This window comes from Hakea prostrata, chromosome 6, assembly GCF_041222555.1.
Source record: "Hakea prostrata isolate BN-2017 chromosome 6, UWA_Hpros_2, whole genome shotgun sequence".
In the NCBI taxonomy this organism is placed as follows: domain Eukaryota; kingdom Viridiplantae; phylum Streptophyta; class Magnoliopsida; order Proteales; family Proteaceae; genus Hakea; species Hakea prostrata.
In genome coordinates this window covers 7662383-7685505 of record NC_142605.1, presented here as the reverse complement: position 1 = coordinate 7685505, position 23123 = coordinate 7662383, and the positions used below count along the sequence as shown (strand labels likewise).

Below are 23123 nucleotides of genomic sequence, written 5' to 3'. Positions count from 1 at the left end.
TCACTTTCCACCAAGTCATTAAGCAATTGGGGCAAGAGTATATTTTCTACCTAAAAACTACGTGAATCTGGTGTAAAGGGCTTTCACATTTCGCATGAAGTCTGGATAAATGTTTTCCAGGCAGCCATATCCAAACAATTTTTGTCTAGAAACTCTTTCAATATCTTCATCCCATACTACAATTATGATCCACTAATCATTATACCAAAGCCTACCCACCCCTAAAACTATAGTTCATACATTTTATTTTTTTTTAATACCTAAACATTATTTATCCAATTTTTTTTTCCCCAAGGGGTGGGGATGGGATGGTAGGGCATAAAATATAGTTCCTAACTGAAAAGGTGTGTGGATGTGCTTCTACACAATGGGAGGTAGCTTCTATATAGAAGCATATAGTTCAATGCGGTCGATGGTTTAATCCTCTGTTCCTGTCACATCTTTCCCTTCCCCTCTCCTATTCCCCTAGGGCATGTGGGCCCCCAATTACCATGACCGGATATAAAAAATGGCCAAAAAAATATGCAAAGGTGCAAAATTACCCATAAAAAAATTAAGTAGGTGCAAATAAAAGAAAAATAAATAAATCAATAGAGAATAAATATTTTGTTTTCTTAGGCTTCAGATCTTTTCATTTTTGGCAACTTGCATTCCTTATTCTTACCTTAAAAAGAACGAAAAAAACTTCCATAACCGAGGCTCCGCATGAGGAACACCTAGGCTTCAGATCTTTCACTAAAAATGTGTTTAGGCAAAGAAGTTGTGAGAAGGTTGAGAAAAATATCAAATCTGAGGATTTTTTTTTTTAATTTATTATAGAGACAGCTATATTTTCTTCTTACATGCTTGGAAAAAAAATCCGAAGGGTCTTCTTCCAACCTTCGTCAGACAATTATGAATCCAAGAGTTCAGAACCCATTGCAAAACACCAACGCATCAAATGTAAGAGGTCTTGAAGCAACATAGAGTCCATTTGGCACCTCTAGGAGAAAAACTCGCAATTAGTGCCTGATGAATTATAAGATTCAATCAAGTGTAATATTCTAATCTAACAGCATTCATTGAATTTATATTAATGCTTTGAATATAATATTCCATATAGCTATATCCTATAACTCATTGGGCATTCATTAGAAGAGCCCATCCAAAGTGACGAGATAGCTCCGGGACAGTAGGAAAAAAGAATAAAGAAAGACATGTTTAAACTAACTGCCTTTTGTGATAGTGAAGTTCCAAAGTTTTGGATCTAAAAGAGTGCAAGCAAGCGGAAGAACTGATTGAGAGAATATAGCAAGGTACTTCAGTAGATTTGAATACTAATAAAATCTTAAAACTGCATTCAGCACAGGGGATGCCCCTAAATCATTAACAATGATCAACAAAACATATTACTTGTTCATTCACGTTTTGAGAAAATATTCAGGATATCAGCTCAACCAACAAAGTGCGGCCATATTATTTCATGCGCTGAAAAGATAATACATGGACACAAAGTTTTACCAAGAACTGTTCAGGAAAGGATCCTTAGGTCTTGGTTGGCTGCCATGGCTGGTATCTAGTCCAGTCTCTCTGCCCAGGGTTGAGCATGTGTCCCTTAGAATGGTAAATGAGCTCCTCACCCTCCCCAGAAAAGTTCTGCTTGTGATCCACTCCGTACCTCTTGGGTTTCAGCATAAGAAGCTGTGATGGAAATTATGTAGTGCCCTTGTAAATAGCAACAACAACAAAAACGATGACAGAAACCAGCAAGCATTCCATTGATCGGATGAAAGTCGCTTACCTCATCCCCTGTGTGGTCGGTGATAAAGTGGAGCCAGCCATGCCACTCTGCTGGAACCTGAGATGCATTATACCGTCCCTTGTCACCATACTCCACCCACCTGTGTCTACCTGCAGAATCACTCATCAGAATTTCATTGACTACATGTTAAGGAACAAGATCCACTAACTCACATAATCCTGAATATTGTATCTACCTCAAAGATTCCTTCTCATTTTAGTTTTCAAACTATTCAAAACACATGTATATAGAGAGTGGTGCACAACTAGGGAGCCATGCCACCAATTGATTTACTATTCAACCACATGTCAAGCTGATTGGCTGATTGAACATCTTGTGTCATTTAATTCAATTAGGATCAAGCTAACTAATTAATCCTTGACACCTCATTACCCTTCAGCTAAACGAATCTATGGATCAAACATTTTTATGGTGTTAACAGAAGTAATGGCAATCACCACCAATTAAATCCGAAGACACTGATAACTGATTCACAGCCCCAGGTGCAACCATGGAAAATTTAAGATCGAGGACTACCAAAACAGCTCTCAAAAAAATAAAATTTTAAGGAAAATGAAAGTCCTGAAACCATATATTGCCAGCAACCAAGGGTTTCAATATACTGAAGACAACCCAACAAATTCTCCTCTTCTCATAAATCTTTCATATGCAAGAAAGTAAGAGACATGAGAAAGAATTACTAACCATATTGAGTGTCCTTAATTTTCTCATAATATTTATTCCCAAATTTATCAACTCCCACAAGTGTCGCACCTATGTTATGAAGTTTGGTTTTCCTGGAAAAAAAAACTCCCAGATTAGACAAAGAATTATTAAGGTGAAAGGATAATTTTAAGAAAAAAAAGTTTCTTTTTTTCCTTTTTCATCTGACATAGGACAGGTTACAGATATCACAGTTTAGAATTTAGAGGAAACAAATAAATGATTTAAATAGATGCTTAAACAACAAGAAGACTTGTCCTAACTAAATGGGGTTGGCTACATGGATTCTTGCCTTCCAATCATCTCAATAGATGAGATCCTTAACCGTGTTGACAATGGACCATAAATCGATTTTATTTCTTTTAAATCATGGTATCGATATTATAAATGGTTGCGCAGGTCGATCCGACGAGGGATCCCCAATTGGGAGACACCGGGTTATGCAGGTTGACCCAGCACGCCAGTGCGGTTTACTACATCAGATGTCAAAATTGGTTAACAAATATCAGACATGGAAATAACACATCAGAGACAATTTCAGTAAGAAATAAGGTACTAAAAAGGCACACCCAGTGCACAAGGGCTCCCAAGTTTAGCTGGGTCTGTGGTGGGTCAAATGTATGCAGCCTAACGCCTTTAGTCAAGAGAAGTTGTTTCCACGACTTAAATTCATGATTGAGCATTCATCAAGTGAACACTGGAGTTCCCTTTGGGGTTCTTGAGACTTTTTCAATATTTCAACCAAATTTTATGGCTGGTTCATTAATCTCCAAATGAGTGCTACATATAACTTCTAGAAAGGTAGGCTATAGTAGAAAATTTTCAAATTAAAGACTACTTAATAATGGTGGATGAGTTAATAGAAAAAGAATGGTAAGCAAGTAAAACAGTTGGAGAACTTGAACACAACAACATAGAAAATTCACGAGGACTTCTCGTCTCAACATGTCAAGTGGATCATGTCTTTCTCCCTTGATCAAATCAAGGTACTCCAATGAAAAGAACTTGAAGCAACAACAGAAGTCTTTTCTTTTCATTTAGTTTTTTAAGGGTTTTTACATGCACCCCATTCGGATCACATCCTCTTTACAATTTACATGCACCACCCCCCCCCCCCCAAAAAAAAAAAAAAAAAGAAAAGAAAAGAAAAAATCAATGGTGTTAAACCTCAATTAAAGGTCCTGTGAAGTGCTGAAATACCATTGATTATAATGGATAAAAATAAAATTATGGTCAAATGACTGAAATACCCTTAACATGTCTTCCCCTTATCAAACCATCTGTGGGAACGGTGCATGGACCTACCGAATTGTTCACTAAATCTACTATATGGGAAATATTGGATTTGTTGCCTGTATGAAGTTTGTGCTCTATTGCTCTGTTTCCAGGTTTTGGATTTTACAGTGACTGAAGGGGAAGTACCTTCTTCTTCGTCTTCCTTCTTCAAAAACCTATGATTATGATGAACTCAAACCTCACAAATAAATCTGATGACCAAGAAGAATAATTTGTCAACTAGTTCAAACTCAGTTTTTGCTCGGATCATTCTTCCATGGAGAAAGTCAATGGAAATAGAAGTGGGATGAAAAAGTCAAAGAATTTGAATCTGCACATAACAAAGATGCTGACCTGAAGCAGACATTGCGAGATGCGTACATAAAAAACCATGGTAGATGATCTCATGAGATCTAGCTTTTTCATGGGCTCGAGAGGAGACGAAATGTGATACCAAGAAAATACTCCAACTCGACTGAGATCTTGATCAAAACCACCCTATTTTTACAACCTCTCGCTCAAGTAGAGACGAGATTCCTATCTCGTCTCGACTCCCACTCGCTCCTCTCGGTTCTTCCCTCAATAGCAACCTGCAAGACCCTTTTTGGACAAAATTTTTGCTTGAATCTCACCAGAACTTCACCTGCAACACTCCTAAGGACTCTTTAGCACGTCGACATCAACAAAACACCATTTATCAAGGCCATTTGAAGGTGTTCTTCATGCAAGTGATATTTTTCGGCAAATTTGAATTTTTTTTCCAAAAACTATATTCTAAAGCAGGTATTTGGGTGTGGATTAAATATATGTTTTCTGTTATTAAGATGAAATGGTTCTATATTTCATGTTTTATACCACTGCGGATCATTCCTGCAGCATTTCGGTTTGAAACTTGTGGTTGAGTTGAAACTCATACATATGGTTGTTTTCTCACAAATCTAAGGCCACTTGTGTGTTTAGAAGGCCTAAAATAGGCTAGATACAAAGTTTCAGCCAAACCTAACCCTTGAAACCCCACTAGATAGGCCCTCTAGTTCACTCAAGTTGAGCTCCCCAAAAATTACAATATCTCAACCGAGATCTTGGTTTGTTGGATGCTCAAGATTGCCCACAATATCAAGATCTCCCACCATGTAGAAAATTAGGTGCTACAGCTCAATAGAACAAAGTTTCAAGACCCAATTTTGGTTTTGGATAGAATATTATTAGAAAAATGACATGAAATTTCTAATCTCCTGAAGAGACTTGAGGATAACAAGAATGAGTCAACTAAAATTATGGCTTTAATGGCAAGGTCAAGGATCTGCAAGCAGAGTTGGACTCCTTACAGACCCAGAAAAGTCAACTGATATTGCAAATTGTTGTGGGGGGAGGGGGGGGGGGGACCAGAAGCAAAAACACAGATATGGTGGAAGAGCGTAACACTAACTTAACTAATAAGGTTTCTTATCAGAAGAAATTGCTGAAAAACATGAGTATAGCATCGAAAAGTTAAAAGATTTCTGAGAACAAGAATTTGTTGAGAGACCATGGGGTTAGAATAAAAAAATGTTAACGATACAATATAAAAAAAATCTGAGCTCACCTCTCATCTACCAGTCCCATTCCCTGTTCTCTCTACCTACCAGTTCCTATATTTGCTCCTATCAAGAATCAACCAAAATTTCCAAAAGCTATGCTTATCGAATTGGAAAATACATCCACCATGACTATTTCTACTGTTTCTACTATTTCCAAGAAGTCAGTGTCTCTTCTTCATGTAACCAAGAGGCTCCACCGCCAAAAAAGGAGAAGCTGAACCTCCCTGGAAAGCCTGGTAAGTTAAATAGTGTTTATTTCTTCCCACATGCTGAGGTAATTGTCCTAAAGCCCAAAACTTTAATGAAGGCAAATAGATTCATCTGCGAGATCTACAGCACAGGATTTTAACAGGAGCAGACTGTAACTCCACCGCCGTGGTCATAAAATTCCATGGAAGCTTTGGCAGCAATCGACCAATGAGGTTTGTCAGCGCAGTGTATATCTTCCTGTAGTTTAGTTGTTGGTCCCGGGGGGGGGGGGGGGGGAACCACCAGGCGGGGGGGTTTTGGCCCCTGGGGGGGGCCGTAATGTAGTACTGTATTTGAATGATCAAAACAGTAGCCAAATAGGACCTTTCACAGGGAATCAACTTTAGATTTGATAAGACTTAAGATAAATAAAATTCAGATATAAAGATAGGCTGAAAACCGGAGTGGTAGAACAAGGATATTGGTTTAAGAACAAGGACTAAATAGGTCTTCAAAACAGCAGTAGACTATAAAGAAGAAAAGGATGGAACAATATAAGAGAATTAAGAGAACAATAAGGACAACAAAGTAACACCCGGGCTTCACACCGCAAGGTGGATCGATTGGATCAAACACCAACCTACCTTGATCAAACACAAGGGTTCTCCAAAGAGGAAGAATGCTAGCAAGCAATTTGATTTCAATTCATAAGTTGTGTCTTCACCACTTACATAAGTCTCTTTATATAGCATTCTAAAGAGACATAAACATTAATGGCAACATCCAACCACTAGCTAACACCACCTACCTATTAATGACTCAACTACTACCTAACTCTTGACAAAGGAGAACTCCTTTGACAATGAGTTCTCTTATTTTCAAACTAAAGCCCCTTTTATTGACTTTCTAAAAACTAGACTTAGGCTTAGGTCTAGACTATGAAGTTCAACAAATGTGGGCTAACTTTAACCCACTAAAACAGCCCTAGCCCATGAAAGCCATGGGCTGATTCAGGTGACAACTTTAGGCCTTTGATGGGCCTAACCCAATGGGCTTCTTCTTTCGTAAATATGTCTTCAATTCTGCATCAACTCTCCCCGGCTTGAAAACATTCGTCTCCGACGAATGAACGAAGGACATGTAACGTTCATACAAATCAGGATCGAGTTTCTTGAAATCATCAGCATGAATCCAAGTACTATCATGTCGTGGACGATTCTTCCATTTGACGAGGAAAGCATGGTATCCAGTGCCACGACGAGTGGTTTTGTAAGAGTCATCCAAAACCTCTTCAATGATGTCATTGATTGGTGGCTTGAGTTGGGGCAGCCTCAACATTTGTTCAGTGTCTCCATCATCAGAGTGGTGTCCTACATAAAGATGTAAGTCAGCCACGTTGAAGACATTGCTTATGTTCATTTCTTCTGGTAGCTCGAGTACATAAGCATTTGGTCCAATGCGTTTCAGCACCTTGTATGGACCCATCTTCTTTGGATGGAGTTTGTTGTTGACCCCATGTTGGAACCTTTCTGGGTTGACACGAACCATCACCATGTCTCCCGGTTGAAACTCCACATATCGTCGATGATGATCTGCTGTAGCCTTGTAGACATCATTGTTGAGAGCTATTCTTCGGCGAACATCAGCATGTACCTCTGTGATATGGCGCAGAAACTCGTCAGCCTCAATACTCACACGTGCTTGTGGTGGTAATGGAATGAGGTCTATAGGCCGTCGGGGTTGAACTCCAAGTAGAATCTCAAAAGGAGTACGACCTGTCGTACGATTAACTGAGCTGTTGTAAGCAAACTCAGCTATGTCGAGTATGGACGGCCATGTCTTCTCATAGTCACGAACCAAACACCTCAGTAAGTTTCCCAAGCTTCGATTCACCACTTCGTCCGCCCGTCGCTTGTGGATGGAATGCGGTTGAAAATCGTAACTTTGTGTTACTTTTCAGCCACAATGTCTTCCAAAAGTAGCTCGTGAACTTGACGTCACGATCTGAGACAATGCTACTTGGTAGCCCATGTAGTCGTACAACCTCCTTAAAGAATATCTTTGCAATGTGAGATGCATCAAAGGTCTTTCGACATGGTATAAAATGAGCCATCTTTGAGAATCGGTCAACCACAACCATGATGGAGTCGGATCGCTCTTTTGTGGAGGGTAGCCCAAGTACGAAATCCATACTAATATCAATCCAAGGTGCATGAGGAACTGGTAATGGTGAGTACAAACCTGTATTTTGCTTGGTTCCCTTGGCTAGCTGACAGACTCTGCATCTCTTGATTACATGATCAACATCCTTTGCAATATGGGGCCAATAATACCGATCGGTAACTTGTATGATAGTCTTATCCTTGCCAAAGTGACCTCCCCAAACCTCCGCCATGCAGCTCCCGTATGATGTGATGTCGTAGGGAAGAATTTGGAATGCATAACCGAGTTCCCAAAAACAAATACCCATCGTGAAGTGAGTATTTATGATGTTGCTTGCCTTGCTGTAACTCCTTGTATGGCATGTTGAAATCTTCGTCAGATGCATACTCATCACGTATCTGATCAATGCTAACTCGCATGTGCCGAGAATGTGCTAAGAGTAAGTACTTTTCGACTCAATGCATCAGCCACCGTATTCTCCTTTCCCCGCCTTGTACTTCATTGCGAACACAAACTCTTGGAGATAAGCAACCCATTTAGCGTGCCTGTTGCTTATCGACTTCTGTGAATGTAGATACTTCAGCGCCTCATGATCGGTATAGAGAATGAACTCTTTGCCGATGAGATAATGTCTCCAATGGCGTAATACCCGGACAACAAAGATAGAGCTCTAGATCATATGTCGAATAGCGTCGCTTGGCATCATTGAGTTTCTCGCTGTAGAAAGCGATAGGGTGCCCTCCTTGCATCAATACACCTCCTAGACCAATATGTGAGGCATCGCTTGCTACCTCAAATATACAGTCAAAATCTGGCAGGCGAAGTATTGGAGCCTCTGTCATCTTTTGCTTGATAAGATGAAAGGCTTTGGTTGCCGCTGCTGTCCACTTGAACTCACCTTTGCCTTGCTTCAAACACTCGGTAATAGGTGCCATGACTGCACTAAAGTTCCGAATGAATCTCCTGTAAAACGATGCAAGTCCATGAAAACTACGAACCTCAGTGATTGTCTTTGGTGTAGCCCAATCTATTATACTTGTTATCTTCTCTGGATCAGCTTCAACCCCCTGTGATGAGACAATAAAACCAAGGAACACAACCTTTGGCAGCATAAAGGAGCATTTCTTGAGATTGATGTATAGCTTCTCATGGCGAAGCACTCTCAAGACTTGCTGTAGATGATCGATGTGATCATCTGGATGCTTGCTGTAGATCAATATATCATCAAAGTATACGACCAAAAATCGACCAATAAAAGGACGGAGTACCTGTGTCATCACCCTCATGAATGTACTAGGTGCATTCGTCAGACCAAAAGGCATGACTTTCCATTCGAATAGTCCATCCTTGGTCTTGAAGGCGCTCTTCCACTCATCTCCAGGCCGAATACGAATCTGATGATAGCCACTTCTAAGATCCAATTTAGAAAAGATCTTAGCCCCGGATAGCATGTCCAACATGTCATCAAGCCGCGGTATAGGAAACCTATACTTAACTGTAATCTTGTTGATTGCTCTACTGTCCACACACATGCGCCATGAGCCATCCTTCTTTGGAGTCAGTAATGCTGGTACAGCACATGGACTTAAGCTCTCCTGAATGAATCCTTTATGTAGCAACTCATTCACCTGTCTTTTGAGTTCATTGTGCTCTGTTGGGCTAAGGCGATAAGCCGGTAGGTTTGGTAACACCGAACCCGGTACCAAATCAATGGCATGTTGAATATCGCGCATAGGCGGTAGCTCATTAGGCAACTCATCAGGAACCACATCAGAAAAATCAGAAAGTAACTCTTTGATGGGTGGAGGGAATGTCGCCTCAGGTGGAGGCGTGACTACCCTTGTAACAAGAGCCAATACCAGCCCTGTATCATGGCTAGTGTGAATGAACTCCTTGTGAGGAACAACCAGCAGCTTCTTTTGCGGTATGGACAACAACTTTTGTGCTTCATTGGCCCCCTTTTGGTTGGTCCTCAAGGACCTCCGTTGACGCATTTCAGCTGGGACATTGACTGGGTGGAGGACAGTGTGAAGTCCTTTGAACTTGAATACACATTGGTTTTTCTTCCCCCGACCCATAACATCATTATCATACATCCATGGTCGACCAAACAAAACATCAGTAAGATGCATAGGGATTACATCACACCATACCTCTTCCTCATATCGATGGAGCTTCAGTGGTACGGAACACCGCTGATTTACCTCCAGAGTATTCCCATTCAGCAAGGATACCCGATATGGTTGAGGGTGCTTCTCCACCTTCAAGTTTGCTTTCTTCGCAAAGGTGTCTGAAGTAACGTTGACACAGCTCCCACTGTCAACTATCACCAAAGCGGTATTATCTCCGGACTTCATACGGCTGTAGAAGATACAATTGCGCCGCCAGTCCTCTCCTTTGGTTTCAGCCACCAAGATGCGGCTTACTATATGAATGCCATAAGCATCACCTCTATTAGCATCATCCTCATCATATGCAGCTCCGTCATAGTCGCCATCATCGAGCGGGTATGGGAATAGATCAGGATCTTCTTCCTCTGCTGACTTTTCTATCTCAGCAACAGCATTAATCTTTTGACGGTGTGGGCAATATTTAGCATAATGTCCAACCTCTTGACAAAGGAAAACATTGTGCTTGGCTGCCACTAGTCATAGGAGCCTTGCCCTTATCTTGTCGGGTAGGAAATGTGGGTTGAGTAGGGGTTGTTGTTGTAGGTTTTGGTGCTGGAAAATTTCGCCTAGCCTCCCCGGCTTGGTATCCAAACCTTTTGTTGTTGGATGCCAATAATTCTTCCGCACGTAGGGCCTTTTCAAAACAATCCCGCACGTTCTCTACATCCACAACGCCAATGGCCCTATTGATTTCAGGCCGTAAACCCAATCTGAAACGTGACAAGATTTGGATCTCCCTCTCTCGAATTCCTGTACGAGAAGAAAGAGAGTCAAATTGTTCCATATATTCTCGCAACCGACAAGTTCCCTTGGCGAAGAGAATTTAACTTGTCTTGTAGTCGCAATCGAAAAGTAGATGACAAGTACTTTTCTCTCAGTTCTTCCTTCATTTCCTCCCACGTAGTAGGAGCTCTACCACGATCTTCCAATTCATATTCGCGAGTTCTCCACCATTCACGTGCAGCTCCAACTAGCTTGGTACGTGCTAGCTTCATCTTTCGTACCTCCGAGAGTTCATACCAATCAAAATAGTCATCCAACGCTGCCAACCAATCATAAAAGACTTGAGGATCATGCTTACCCGAGTATTCTTTGAGTTCAAGCTTAACCCTGTGAGAGTCACCAACATGCTTATTGAATGTAGGTTGTTCTCCAGCAAAATAACTTCGTACGTGCTCCTCAAAAGTTGGTTGCACAACTGGAATCCTTTGGGGTCCTCTCCCCATATTTCTTCGAGCAGGAAAATTGGCTACAGAATGAGCAGGATGGAATTCTTCACCAAGTGGAGGGTGAGGAACATGAGTAGAGGCAGCAACTCTGGCCTCCATTTCTGAGAACCTCTCGTCCATTTGCTTCTGGTTCGCAGTGATTTGGTTGCTCAATTGTTGAACCATCTCCATCATTGCTGCCATAGGATTAGTTGGACTGGATGGTCCAGAATTTTCACTCCCTATCATGGCTCTGATACCAAATAATGTAGTACTGTATTTGAATGATCAAAACAGTAGCCAAATAGGACCTTTCACAGGGAATCAACTTTAGATTTGATAAGACTTAAGATAAATAAAATTCAGATATAAAGATAGGCTGAAAACCGGAGTGGTAGAACAAGGATATTGGTTTAAGAACAAGGACTAAATAGGTCTTCAAAACAGCAGTAGACTATAAAGAAGAAAAGGATGGAACAATATAAGAGACTTAAGAGAACAATAAGGACAACAAAGTAACACCCGGGCTTCACACCGCAAGGTGGATCGATTGGATCAAACACCAACCTACCTTGATCAAACACAAGGGTTCTCCAAAGAGGAAGAATGCTAGCAAGCAATTTGATTTCAATTCATAAGTTGTTTCTTCACCACTTACATAAGTCTCTTTATATAGCATTCTAAAGAGACATAAACATTAATGGCAACATCCAACCACTAGCTAACACCACCTACCTATTAATGACTCAACTACTACCTAACTCTTGACAAAGGAGAACTCCTTTGACAATGAGTTCTCTTCTTTTCAAACTAAAGCCCCTTTTATTGACTTTCTAAAAACTAGACTTAGGCTTAGGTCTAGACTATGAAGTTCAACAAATGTGGGCTAACTTTAACCCACTAAAACAGCCCTAGCCCATGAAAGCCATGGGCTGATTCAGGTGACAACTTTAGGCCTTTGATGGGCCTAACCCAATGGGCTTCTTCTTTTTAAAATATTTTTTTTAATTATCAAAAAGGAAAAAGAAAAAAGGAAAATTAATATAATTAAATTAAAAAAAAAAAATTTAAATTATTATTTTTATAAATATTTTTATAAATTTTTTTTTTTATTATTTTTTTTTTTTTTTTTTTTTTTTTTTCGCTTTTTGGGGGGGGTTTTAATGTGGTTGTTAAAACGTTGCCAATTTTTTTGTGGGTTTTCACCCCCAAAAAAATTTTTTTTTTTTTTTTTTTTGTAACTATTTTTTTTTTTTATTTTGACCATAGGTTTTGGGCCTTAACTGGCCTCCATTTCATCTAATTTCTTACCTCCTACCTATTTAATGCATAGTAAACACAATTGAACTAATATTTTGCCAAGAAAACCATTGAAAAGTTAATCATTCAAGTATACGAACAAATAACTGGTTCCAGCAAGTACAAATTGTATTGCATACAGGCATAGAATCATCATTATACATGAATTGTTTGGTAGAACGGTTACATATACAATAAGTCAACAAAATACAATGACCAAACTAGATCAAGTAGTGGTGTCTATTAAGCATAGTTGTCACGGCGACGAGGCGATGCAAGGCGGTTTAGGCTAATTGAGGCGATGAGTCGACGAGGCGCCCTCCGATGCGCTTTTGAGGCGGTTGAGGCGCTTTAAGTGAAATTTTTAATGTACATCTCATTTACTCTAAATCTATCATATCTTATATAATAAAAAAACTAATATCAGACTACCTCAAGTCATCCAACATACTACAAACCACACATAATAGGTCCTAAATAAAAAGTCGCAAGAAAAAAGGAAGAGAAGAAGTTGCTTGTCACTGACCACTGCTTGCCGGAGTGTCGCTGCGGGAATGGAAGAGAAGAAGAGAGGAAGAGAGAAAGAGATTAGGGATTAGAGTGAGAGTGAGAGTGTGAGACTTGAGTCAAGAACTTAATCTCTTTCAATTTTGTTTGTTTTTATTTTTATTTTAACATTTGATCACATGTAGCGTCATTATACATATGCATATAGGTTCAAACAATAGATACTTTACAATCGGAATCTAATAAGTATTTCAATATATGCCTTCGATTAGGCATCTTTCTCGTGATTTAAAAAAGAAAGAAAAAAAAGCGGACACCTTATTGCCTAAAAATAAGGCGACGCCAATTTGAGGAGCCCAGACGCCAAGGCGACGATTAAGCGACGCCTAGGCGACGCCTTGACAACTATGCTATTAAGTTCAAACCCCCATATCATGTATACATACGTACCATGTATAAATAACTGGTTCCAGCAAGTACAAATTGTATTGCATACAGGCATAGAATCATCATTATACATGAATTGTTTGGTAGAACGGTTACATATACAATAAGTCAACAAAATACAATGACCAAACTAGATCAAGTAGTGGTGTCTATTAAGTTCAAACCCCTATATCATGTATACATAGGTATTTTTCCAAAATACATAATTTAAAAAGTAGTTTTTAAGATATAAAAAAAAAATAATAATAGTAGCAATAATAAAATTTTAAAAAAAAAGTTTAACAACACTTAATCATAGACCACAGCCCTAGACTAGATGTATATTAATTTCAAAGCAATATAGGATCATTAAGGCATGAATGAAATAAAAATGAAAAAAAAGGGAAGTTTGGAACTGTTGAGTATAGATATTATCACTTAAGAGGTGTTTGAAAGCAAATGAGTAATGGAAATTAGGTGAAAATGGGATAGAAGTCAACAAAAACTAAGGGAAAACAAGTTGGAATGTCGAAACCGGCAAAATGATCGAAAACTACGAAATTCCGGTCGAAACTTGGTAATGGAATGAAATATTGGGAATTTCATTTTGATTTGAGATTTGTAGGCATTTCAGTCAAAATTTCGCATGTTTTGACTAAAATTTATTCTATAATTGTAACCAAAAGGGGGGGGGGTGCATGTAAAAACCCATCAATCAAGGATGAAAGAACTCCCCCCCCCCCCCCCCACATGGTCTATTATAACCCAAAAGAAAGAATTTGAGTTGGATTGGGAAATTTGATATCAACTAAAATACAAAGCATAATTAATAAAAAATCTGACTATAACCAACAAAAACTTTAGTAATGCATACTTGACACACTAAATGTTGAAGTATACGGAAGTTTGGGCTGTTTTACTGTTCACGAACAGTAAAGGTAGTTTTTACCGTTCACGTGAACAGTATTTTTTTAGTGCTGCTACTCTACTTTCTATTTCTAATGTATGAGTCCTGCTGCATAAGTTTTGGGAGTGTTTCTAGAAAGTAGAGTTTCAATTTTTGTGGTAGTTTCTATTTTCAGAACTTTCTATTTTAGGAGCTAGAATGTTACTAAAACTACAAATTTTTTTTTTCTCTAAACGATAGTTACTTGTCTCTCAAGTTGTATTAGATTCATTAGAAGCTATAAGTAAAAGGGCTCTGTGATTCTAGCTCTTTAGCTAGAATTGCAGGCCTCTTCTGCTGGTTCTTCATCTCTCTTCTCTTCTTCTTCTTCTCTCTTTCCACTGTTCAAGTTCAGTGGTTGTTTTGATTATTTAAAGCTTGTTTTCGACACTAAATATCTAATTTAAATAATTGAATAGATAGATAACTTAAATTGAACCACTATTGAACAAGGTTCAGTGACCTAATCCATACAAAAATACATGAAAATAAGTACTGCTGTACATCACAAGCCCACAAGTACCAGTAAGAACAAGCCCAAAACCAACCCAGCAAGGTTGTGGAATGCAGCTTCTATGAGAGGCAGTGGTGCAGGTTGAAAAACCTACATCCCCTCTACAGCTGAACAAAACGCCCCTCCATCAAAGTAAAATTGAGGTGATGTGAACCGAACACAGGCCATCCCAAGAGAGGTCCACCAAGGGCCGAAATAAGGCCTAGGGTGCTGTCCAGACCCTTACAGACCAACCAAGCCACATGGAGCCTTTTCAGCAATAGGTCATTTTGGTCATTTTGGCTCCAACCCAATTTGATCTAATCAGAATCAGAATCTTGTTAGGAGTCCAAGCTGATCTTTATTTTGTTACTTTAATCATTCTTTTAAGTTATTCCTAGTCTAGTTAGAAGTCCCATTTAGAGAAGGATTCCGTTAGTTGTAGTCCAAACCCTACAAGGAGACTGAACCTACTCTTGTTGTGTAATTTGAATTATTCAAGGATGAGACAAGTGAGGGCCCTTAGTGGAGTAGGAGTCCCAAGTAAAAAGTCCTTTTATGTTTGCAATTTGTTTAGTTAAGACTTAAGAGTCCCCTCTTGTTTTTGCTTTCCAATTTGAGTCCAAGTAGGAGTCCTTCAATGTAAGGCTACAAATATGGCCCCATTCTTGAAAACAATTCAGTTTTGATGATTAATAAAATATTCTTTGGAGAAGATATCGATTAGAGAGTGGGCTGCCAAGGGAAGAAGCTTGTGGCCGCCTAATAGCGCCCAGTGTTCATGTGATTTTCCTTCATCAAGTTTTACATCAAGTAAGCAAAGCGTCCCCACTCTGCGCCCTCCCTTTTCTCCAATCACACCTAGAACAATTCCTGCGGCAACCCTTCATTCTCCCCCTAAGCCCTTGTAAGATCTCTCTATCCCCTGCACCAAATCCCATTCCCTTTAGGACACCTCACTTCTCCCAGCTTTCGGTCCCAACCTTAGCCCTAACAATCCCCTTAAACCCTAGAAAAACTGAATCCCTTCTTCCTTAAACCCTATTCCCATATCCCCTTTTTTTATTTTTCTTGAATTTTTCTGGACTTTTCTGGAAACCCAAAATTCAAGGTCAAATCTACAGCAATCTAAACGATAGATCTGTCCCAATCTTTAGGAACCTCATCACCCCAACCCTAATGACCATCCCAATTTCAGCCCTGCCAGACCAATCAAACCCTAGTCTATAGTCTAAACACCAATTCCTTTGATGCCCTCAATTCCCAAGACCCTAACCCTAGGACTTCTAGAATCCAAGCTTGAAACCTAAAACAGCAAGGTTCAAGTTTGTGTTTTAAAAAATGCTAGCGAAATCTATTATCCCACCCCTAGAAGCACTAGCAACCCTAAATTCACAACTGCAGGTTTTGAAGAGCCCTAAATTTACTGCTGAATTCGACTTGATCAATCCTCTAACCAGCCCTCAATTTGGGGTTTACGTCATGAGGCCAGCACTGCATCCCACTTCTCTGATCACCTTTAATTTCAATTTTGAAAACCAAACCCCTCGATCCTTCTTCTCCCAAATCAAGAAACCCTCCATTAGAATCCTCCCAAACTTCAGACATTACAGCCTCAAAACCCTAACATAACCCTATCCAAAACAGAGATCCCTCACCCTAGATTTCTCCCTTTCTTGGAAGGAAACCTACTTTCTTGACCTAAACTCGTGAAACTTAAGATTTACCAAACCAGCCACCCATGCGTAACACCATAATGCCCCCCCCCCCCCACACACACAACACTACAAAAAAAGAAAAACAACTCTGCCAATATTTCATCAGATTCTGACACCTCTAAGTCACCCAAAGTTGACTCTAAACTCTAAAAAATTAACTCATATCACCCAAATCAAGAAACCTCCTATTGGCCAGTAGGCCAAACCTAGGCACCCTTTGAAACAAGTTATCCCCATCCATCATAGCATCTCCATCATTAGCCATATTAAACCTTCAAGATGAGCCTGCTAGAACGACAAAGAAAATCCCCCATACATACTATCCAAAGCTACCCTACCCTACCCTACCCTACCCTACCCTACCCTATTTTGGCCTTGGGATTGGTGGTGACAAGAAATCCTGGTTAACTGGCTCTCATTCAATTGAGGCTACATCAAGTAGCCTGCTCCAATGATGTGTAGGTTCAACAGAGCATCACATAAAGCAGCCCCACTCCAAATAGAAGCACAAATCAAGAAATACTCCCCCCCACCCCACCCAAAAAAAAAAAAGTAGCAAGATCATTGTTCATGTGAACAGTGTCACAGTCAATATATGCTTTATTTGAGAATGCATTCTAGAGAATCATTTTGGCCCACCAAATGGAAAAAGATTCGATCCTAATGCTATCATAGCTCAGTGACTATTTTCAGTCTTAGAAAGTATATTTCATTTTAAAATTAAACAGCTTCTAATTTCAAATTGTTACTATTTTAGCAGTCCTCTTTTGATGTTTATAGGCAACTTCTTAGTTGCTTAGCTTTTATATAGTATTTCCTATTCTCTTTACCATCCATGTTTGAGATTTCTTCTTTTGTAAAGCTTCCCCAAGCTATAAATAGGCACTTTTGTTGCAAGAAAAAACAAGACTTGGAGAAATCAAATTTGCAGCATAATAGCTTTGGTTATGCATTAATCCATGTTCAACACATAAAATAGCTGTACCCTACCCCTTTCTTCTTCTTCCTTAAATAAATCTAGCAAAAGGAAGGGGGAAGAGGCTTTCAGTCATATTCAGTTTAGTTCATCCTTATTGTTGATGCTACTATGCTAGCTCCAATTATCTCCTACTGGCTTGGCTCAGGGTTGACTTTTGCATTAAATATAGAAAGCAATAAATAGCAACAACTTAGGTCACAGTCTGGCCTCTTCCCTAAATCTTCTTTTTCCTTGAGTAGGTCTTCAGCTCTGCATCAGCAAGAACTTCAAGTAGGTTGCATGTGGTAAAAGTTTGGAGTTAAGAGCATTCATAATGAGATATTGTTAAGGCGTCAAAGCTTTAGGCTACTAACAAAACCTATAGAAAGTTCTGTAGACTAGAAAAGTAGCATACTCAAAGTGGTGGTTGGGTTTCAGGAAGAAACTTTCAGAGGTTTATCAAAGCAAAGAGGTCAACTTCAAGTTTCCTGATTAAAAATCTCAAGTTGATGTAAAAATTTAATGAGCAAAAGCAAAAAGTTATCGAGATTACCCTTTTTTTCCAACTTTTCCATTCATGCTGCAAATGTATCCATGTAACAAGGGGTGCGGACTGAGGTGTCAAGGAAAATTTCAAATTTGAAGCGAACATAACAGTCTGAACTCTATATGAGTTTTTCTTCCCCATAGGAAGGGAGAGGGGAAGTGGAGCTGATTAATACCATACTTCATGGTTGGTATTGGATAGCCCTCTGCTGTTGAAAAATGTATTTGAATTCTTCTATTTTATTCATTCAAAATTTAAGCTAGAATGACCTTATATCACACTAATTTGCAAAACCTTCAAAATGAATAGCAGGCACATGCATTCTAGTCAATCTGACACCAACCTTTAACCACGCATAACATAGTGTGGTCAGTGATAATGTCAAAAGCAGAAGCATATGTGTCATCAACTATCAGCTTCTCAATATGAGATTTACTTGAACATCTCTAAACTGGATAGTAAAAGAAATTGACTTACAAAAGGTTTCCATCCAAAATGCACTTCCTGCACAATTTAAAAACAAAGGAAAAATAGTTCATATAACACGATAAATATATATAAATTGAAATAACAATAGAACAACTAAAGCTGGAAGACAAGAAAGAAACATGGATTCTTCCCAAAAAAAAAACACATATTAATGCCATGACCAAAGACTAACTAACACAATGGAGCTGAACTGTTCATCTCCATCTACATAAGGAAGCCAATTTGAGTGATTTGGAGTTATTAAAGCATGTCACCAACCTCACATACTGCCATGGTAACGATTTTTATTTATACATGTTGAAGCAAAGTCAGACAATATGCCATAGATTTCTTCCCTTCCTGATATTATTAATGCATTCTAAATGAATTCATTAACAAAATTTTATGTGCTTACCCTTCTACCTTCTTCTGTTTCTTTTGACCCTCCTATCATCCCTTCTTACCCAAGCTTATATGTTTACTCAAGCTTTAGGGTGATTTCAGAAGGAATGTGAAAGGCCAACAATGAGAACTACGAACTACAAAAGTTGTAATCAGGTAGAGCTCAGTGAAAACATCAGTCAACAGAAAAGATCCAATTACACCAAAATGAGCGAGTGGAAATGTGGGGAGTGGCTGCCATACTGAAGTCTGTATGCTTGTCATTTGTAAGGCCAATTAGAACTACCAACAACAAAAGATGTAATCAGGTAGAACTTGATAAAAATATCAGTCGACAGCAAAGATCCAATTACACCAATATGAGTGAGTAGAAATGTGGGGAGTGCCTGCCACATTGAAATCTGTATGCTTGTCATTTGTAACACCAAAGGAAGAATTTATCAATAAAAACCTATAACCATCCGGGTTTACAGATTCACTCTAGTTTTTCATCTCTCAACAAGTAGGATTGTCAATGGAGCTAAACTTTTCATTTCCCATAATTTTATCAGCCGATGGGGTCAAATTAAATCTCCAAAAAAATCATCCCTTTATTTGTACTGGTGGTCAGGGACAAACTTAAATCTATGAGAAGCAACTAGACAGAAACCAACATCTGAAACATAAATCCCCCAAATCTAATAATAGTTATAACGAAATACGAAATTTTCATATGAATCCAGAGATCAGTTTTTTCTTCTTCCTCTTCATCATAAGTCATACATATCAAAAAGCATCCAAATTCAATAAATTATTTCACAAAAGACCAATAAGAGAATACGATATAAATTTGAGAATGCAACGAAAGAATCGAAAGAAATCATTCTCGTACTTCTTTTGAAAAAACTTCATATATCAAATCTGAGAGAGAGAGAGAGAGAGACAGAGAGAGAGAGAGAGAGAGAGAGAGAGAATAAGCGGAACTAACGTGTATCCTTCTTCCCTGAGCACCGTCAAGACATTCCCGACGCCCTTCTCCCTAAGCGCCTTCAACGCATTCTTCAGAAACGAAGCCATCTCACTCCGTCCCTTGCCTCTCCGCCATGCTTCTTAACTTGGTGGTTCGTTCGGTTCTGGGTTTTGGTTCGTTTTAGAAACGGCCAGAAACGCATGGACAAGGGCTGAACAGGTTCTCCCATGGCACATGCAATAGGTTGCCGCTGGTTGAACAATATTCTGGAGTCAAAGTTTTCTTTTTTCTTTTTCTTTCTTTCTTCTTCTTCTTTTTTTTTTTTTTTGGTATAATTATGGATCAACGTTAGCATCACGTTTGATTCGTAGGATTATATTCAAAATAAAAGATTAAAAAGAAAAACTATTTGATTCTTTTAATTATGACAAATGAATCTTTCTAAAAAACTATTTGATTACACTAATTCTGAATTCAACTTTAAATATAAAATTGTTAGCCATCACTATAGAGTGGGCCCCTCACCTTTAAACTCATTATTCGCACATCTCAGAGGTAGACCTAGCCACCTAGGCTTGTGGTTTAGACTATAGATATGTGCATGCCTTTCTAGGGCTCTGATTCCTTCTCTCTACCTACTATTTTAGATAAACATGTAACCTTAAACCATGATCATAAACACTAGAATGGAGACCCTAGTTGGACACTTGGACCCTCAAGCTGGGGAAGAATGTGAGGATAGCCAACCAACTCAAGATCATCTTTCTTTCATCTTGTTGCCGACGACACCAAATTTGTCATTAAATGAGCTCACAATTGAAAGTTGAGTAGCATTCAAGGTAGTTTGCTTACAGTTGCCTATTGATTTTCTTTGTAGATAAACCTGAGTAGCATTCAAGATTAGTAAAGTGTTAACTTCTTTTGTTAGGTTCTCTTGCACCTTCGAAACTTGGAGTACAAGTTTCTGCAATTTCTAGTTCTTGTTCAGGTCTGGCCCTTTAGGTTTATTTGTTTTGGTTGTGATTGATTTCGTCCAATGGATTTCTAATTGGGGTGAAGACCAGCCTACTCAAATCTTTTTTTGATTTTATTGGTGTCGGCAACACAAAGTCTATCATTAAACAAGCCTATGTTGAAACCTGAGTGGCATTCAAGGTAGTACACTTACACTTTCCTTTTAATTCTCTTTGTATATTGTAGATAAAACTGAGTAGCATTCAAAATTAATGAAGTGTTTGTTCCTTTGTTAGGTTATGTCTCACCTATGAAGCTTGGAGCACAAGTTTCTGCAATTTTTCATTCAGGCAAGAATCTGGCCTTTTAAGTTTATTTGCTTTCGGTTGTGTTATAAATATTATGGTTTAAACCTTTGGATCTAAATGGACCACGCAGACTAGTACGTGTGGTTCTATCCCAGTTCATAGGGTTCATAAGGCACTTATTGGCAGGGCACTTCTCGGTAGAATACTTGCTGAGAAGGTTGCTTCATGGTGACAGCCAACTGTCATGATTGACATCTCAGATGGTCTTTCACTAAGCGCCAAACAAGTTATATCTCTGCAAAAGTAACGTTACAAGGCAATTCGGCGCATCATCATCCAGAGCATCAATCAATGCACTAATTTCAGCATTGAATGCACTAAGATTCATTAAATGCTTAATGCTTGCAAGGAAACTTTTCATTCGCTTGGGACTTCCTTGAGTGTTACACCCTTACATTTTGTTTGCCAAAGTAAGGGATCGCTATCACATCCACATCAATGTGAAGTTGACCACCTGATCTGGTGGGGTTAGGTATAGCTATCTTGAAGCTTCTTCAAGAAGATTGGGCTCTTGGCTTGCTGATCAAACTACCCATCAAAAGTCATCTCAACCCTTCATTTGGAATTCGAAGATCAAAGGGTTGTGATACATCTTTACCACTTCAGCAGTCTGAAATTAGTATATAAGCCAACAATCTACAAGAGTTAGGGTAAGCCCATGAACAAGAACTCTAGTCATTTGTTCTTCTGCAACTACCCAAGGAACATCTTTTCTTCATCTTCTTGGAGCATTTACTCCTCTCTACAAGGATTTGTGTTCACCAGATTCTGACTTAATCATTGGAGGTGGCTTCCAGTCCTCATAGGCGACCCACACTCACTTTCTTTATTTCTCAAGAACCAGGCTTGGTCCTGCAATGAACCAGTTGGCCCTATGAAATCCCTAAAAATCCTAACCCGATAACTCGGTGTTTCAGCTTCACGTACTTAGAGTTCAGGAGAGGTCAACTCTGGACCATCCGAGTCAAGCCTGAAGGTTCATAAATCGAATCTATGGAGTTGGATGATCGAGATGAAGACCCAACCACTTTGCTAGACTTCACCAAGAGAGAGAAAGTTACTAATGAAGGCATTTAAGTGAAATTTTGGCATACCCAGAAAGCTATACAAGAGGACTTCAAATCTCAGGTAAAATATACCATTGAATAGGTAATTGTGTAAGGTACCTACCCTCCGAAGCCCATCGCAATCGGCCCTCGCATGAGGAAGTTATGTTTGGCGGTCGGATAGGGACAGGCAGACCATCCATCCGACCTGTCCTTTTTTAGTGAAGGGCAAAATGGTATTTTCACCCCTTCTAAATCTCTTTAACTTTCCTAATTCACTCAAATTCTGGATTTTTGGATTTGAAGGAGAGAGAACTCGTGGGAGAGGAGAAAGAGGAGAGGAATGAGGCTTTTGGTTGAAGATTTCACTCAATCGAAAGTGTCAAATTGCGGTTTGGAGGCTTGATCGCGTAAAGAGGTAAGTCTGCTTCAAACTCACCTGTTTCTGGCCCAAGTTCATGGTGTTTTTGATTGGTAATTATATTTAAACGTGAAATTGGAGGGCCTAGGTTGAGAGGAATGGTTTTCCGACTCCGTAGAAAGATGTGTGCGGCCGTTGTGCACGCATATGTTGAATCTCGTGTGAAATCGAGCATTTTCAACCGAGTTGACTAGATGAGGTACCTGCTGAGTTAACTTGGTTGATTGGGCTAAGTTGACCTGCCTTGTTGGATTAGAATTGATACTCGTTTAATCCACATTTGATCTATGTTCAAATTGAATCCCGATATGAATCTTATTTAGCCTGTCCATTTTGCTAGGTTAATTGAGTCTTGGGCATTCATTAATTTTGTGAAATTGTGGGACTTTATGCATGAATTCTCGATTAACAGGTGAGGAGAACAACTCACATACTATGTAATTGCATTGTATATTCAGATTGTGATTCTTGTAGGATTGCATGTTGATTTACTTTATACAATTTCGATAATCTTGTTTGTCTTACCATATAT

The 23123-nt window shown here is 39.1% G+C and overlaps 1 protein-coding gene across 1 annotated transcript; it reads right to left on the bottom strand.

Moving 5' to 3' along the window:
• Positions 1-1267: 1267 nt before the first annotated feature.
• LOC149012190 (NADH:ubiquinone oxidoreductase, 17.2kDa subunit) lies at positions 1268-19939 on the bottom strand. The gene is made up of 5 exons (XM_089159711.1): positions 19821-19939; positions 18461-18487; positions 2486-2577; positions 1781-1890; positions 1268-1680 (listed from the first exon to the last, which is right to left on the bottom strand). The coding sequence occupies exons 1-5, from the start codon at positions 19907-19909 to the stop codon at positions 1525-1527; spliced, it is 474 nt and encodes a 157-aa protein (XP_089015837.1). The 5' UTR covers positions 19910-19939; the 3' UTR covers positions 1268-1524.
• Positions 19940-23123: the final 3184 nt, after the last annotated feature.